The sequence below is a fragment of the Elephantulus edwardii genome, unplaced genomic scaffold, assembly GCF_000299155.1.
Source record: "Elephantulus edwardii isolate Elephantulus edwardi_28Jun2011 unplaced genomic scaffold, EleEdw1.0 scaffold00062, whole genome shotgun sequence".
Lineage (NCBI taxonomy): Eukaryota > Metazoa > Chordata > Mammalia > Macroscelidea > Macroscelididae > Elephantulus > Elephantulus edwardii.
The window spans coordinates 15,093,599-15,095,321 of NW_006399812.1; the positions used below are offsets into that span (position 1 = coordinate 15,093,599).

Here is a 1,723-nt window from a genome sequence, read left to right on the forward strand (position 1 = left end):
TTCGCAGTTACGTGCTATGCATCAGAGAGTTGGACAGTGAATAGGGATGATAGAAAGAGAATTGATGCCTTTGAGCTGTGGTGCTGGAGAAGAGTGTTGACTATACCATGGACTGCTAGGAGAACAAACAGGTTTGTCCTGGAAAATGTGAAACTGGAATGCTCCTTGGAGTCAAGGATTCTGAAGTTTCATCTGACATACTTTGGGCATGTGGCAAGGAGGGACTGGTCCTTGGAGAGGAACATCATGTTTGGCAGAGTGGAGGGGTCGCGAAGGAGAGGAAGACCCTCGATGAGATGGATCGATTCTGTGACTGGAGCACTGGGAATAAGTGTGTTTGAGATGGCTAGGTTGGCACAGGCTAGAACAGCATTTAGAGCTCTTGTACATAGGGTCGCTGAGTCGCAAGTGACTCGAAGGCACATAAAAACAACAATGTCAAATATGTCCAACTTCATACTTTTGCACACACATGTTATGCATGTTATTCCAGCATCATTTGCTGAAGAGAATATTCTTTGTCTTTTTCATTGTTTTGGCACCCTGTGTGAAAGGAGTTCTACAGAGTGCTTATTTCCGCATTCTAAAGTCCACCATTGATCTGTACGTTTATTCTTATGCTGCTGCCGTTCTGATTCTTGTTCTAGAGTATGTTTTGGCCTCAGGATGATGTCAGGAAGCATGAGGTCTCCACCTTTGTTCTTCAAGATCCTATTAGCTGTTCTGGGTGCCTTGAATATCCAGGTGGATTTTAGGATCAGTTTGCTAAACTTCTACAAAGAAGTCCCTCGGGATTTTGATAGGGATGACTTTGAATCTGAAGTTCATCCTGAGGAGGGCTGGTATCTTAATAATCTTAAATCTTCATATTCCTGACTATGAATGGCTTTAGATTTATTAAGATTTTCTTTAATTTTTTGCAACAACTGTAATTTTAAAAGTGTAAATTTCACATTTCTTTTTTTGAATCTAATGCCAACTATTTTTTAAAATGCTAGTATATACAACTGATTTAATTTCTGTTTTTAATGTGTTGTAAGTATATGGAATACAGCTGATTTTGGTATGCCACTCATAACTCATTGCTGTCAAGTTAGAATTGACTCATTGTTGATTCTTCATGGGGTTTTCAGAGGCTGAAATTGCCCATTTTTCTCTCCTGAAGCAGTTGATAGAATCCAACCATCTGCTTTTGAGTTGGTGGTTCAAATCGCTACTCGCTGAGCCCCCCCAAAGCTTCTGATCTTGAATCTTGCGACTGGCTGAATTTGTTCACGTTATTCTTTCCCCCCACCTCCAGATCCCATTTAAAATTCTGAAAGGTCATAATCAAATGGTGAGTTCCTGCCATTTCTGCGTAGATGACACAAAGATCCTCAGTGGCTCCTACGACTGCACGGTGAAGCTATGGGTAGGTAGCCCCTCCCAGTTTATAAGATTATCTCACCTCTACGTGTAAAATGGTGCAACCACTGTGGAAGGCGGTATGGCGCTTTCCCCAAAAATTGCAAATAGAGATACCATTTGACCCAGCAATTTCACTACTGGGAATATACCCCAAAGAGACCATAACTGCCACCCAAGCAGATATATGCACGGCCATGTTTATCCTGGCTCGTTCTCAATAGCAAGGGGTTGGAAACAACCTAAGTGCCCATCAACAAATGAATGGATAGAGAAGCTGTGGTATATTCACACAATGGAATACTATGCTGCATTGAAA

At 41.6% G+C, this 1,723-nt stretch overlaps 1 protein-coding gene across 1 annotated transcript in view; it reads left to right on the forward strand.

Annotated features, from left to right (window-relative positions):
- Positions 1–1,723, forward strand: part of WDR88 (WD repeat domain 88) — a 50,757-nt gene that overhangs the window by 11,451 nt on the left and 37,583 nt on the right. Inside the window, exon 2 of the mRNA XM_006887874.1 lies at positions 1,301–1,411. Within this exon, the coding sequence (XP_006887936.1) occupies positions 1,301–1,411 (111 nt within the window). The remainder of the gene's footprint in view (positions 1–1,300; positions 1,412–1,723) is intronic.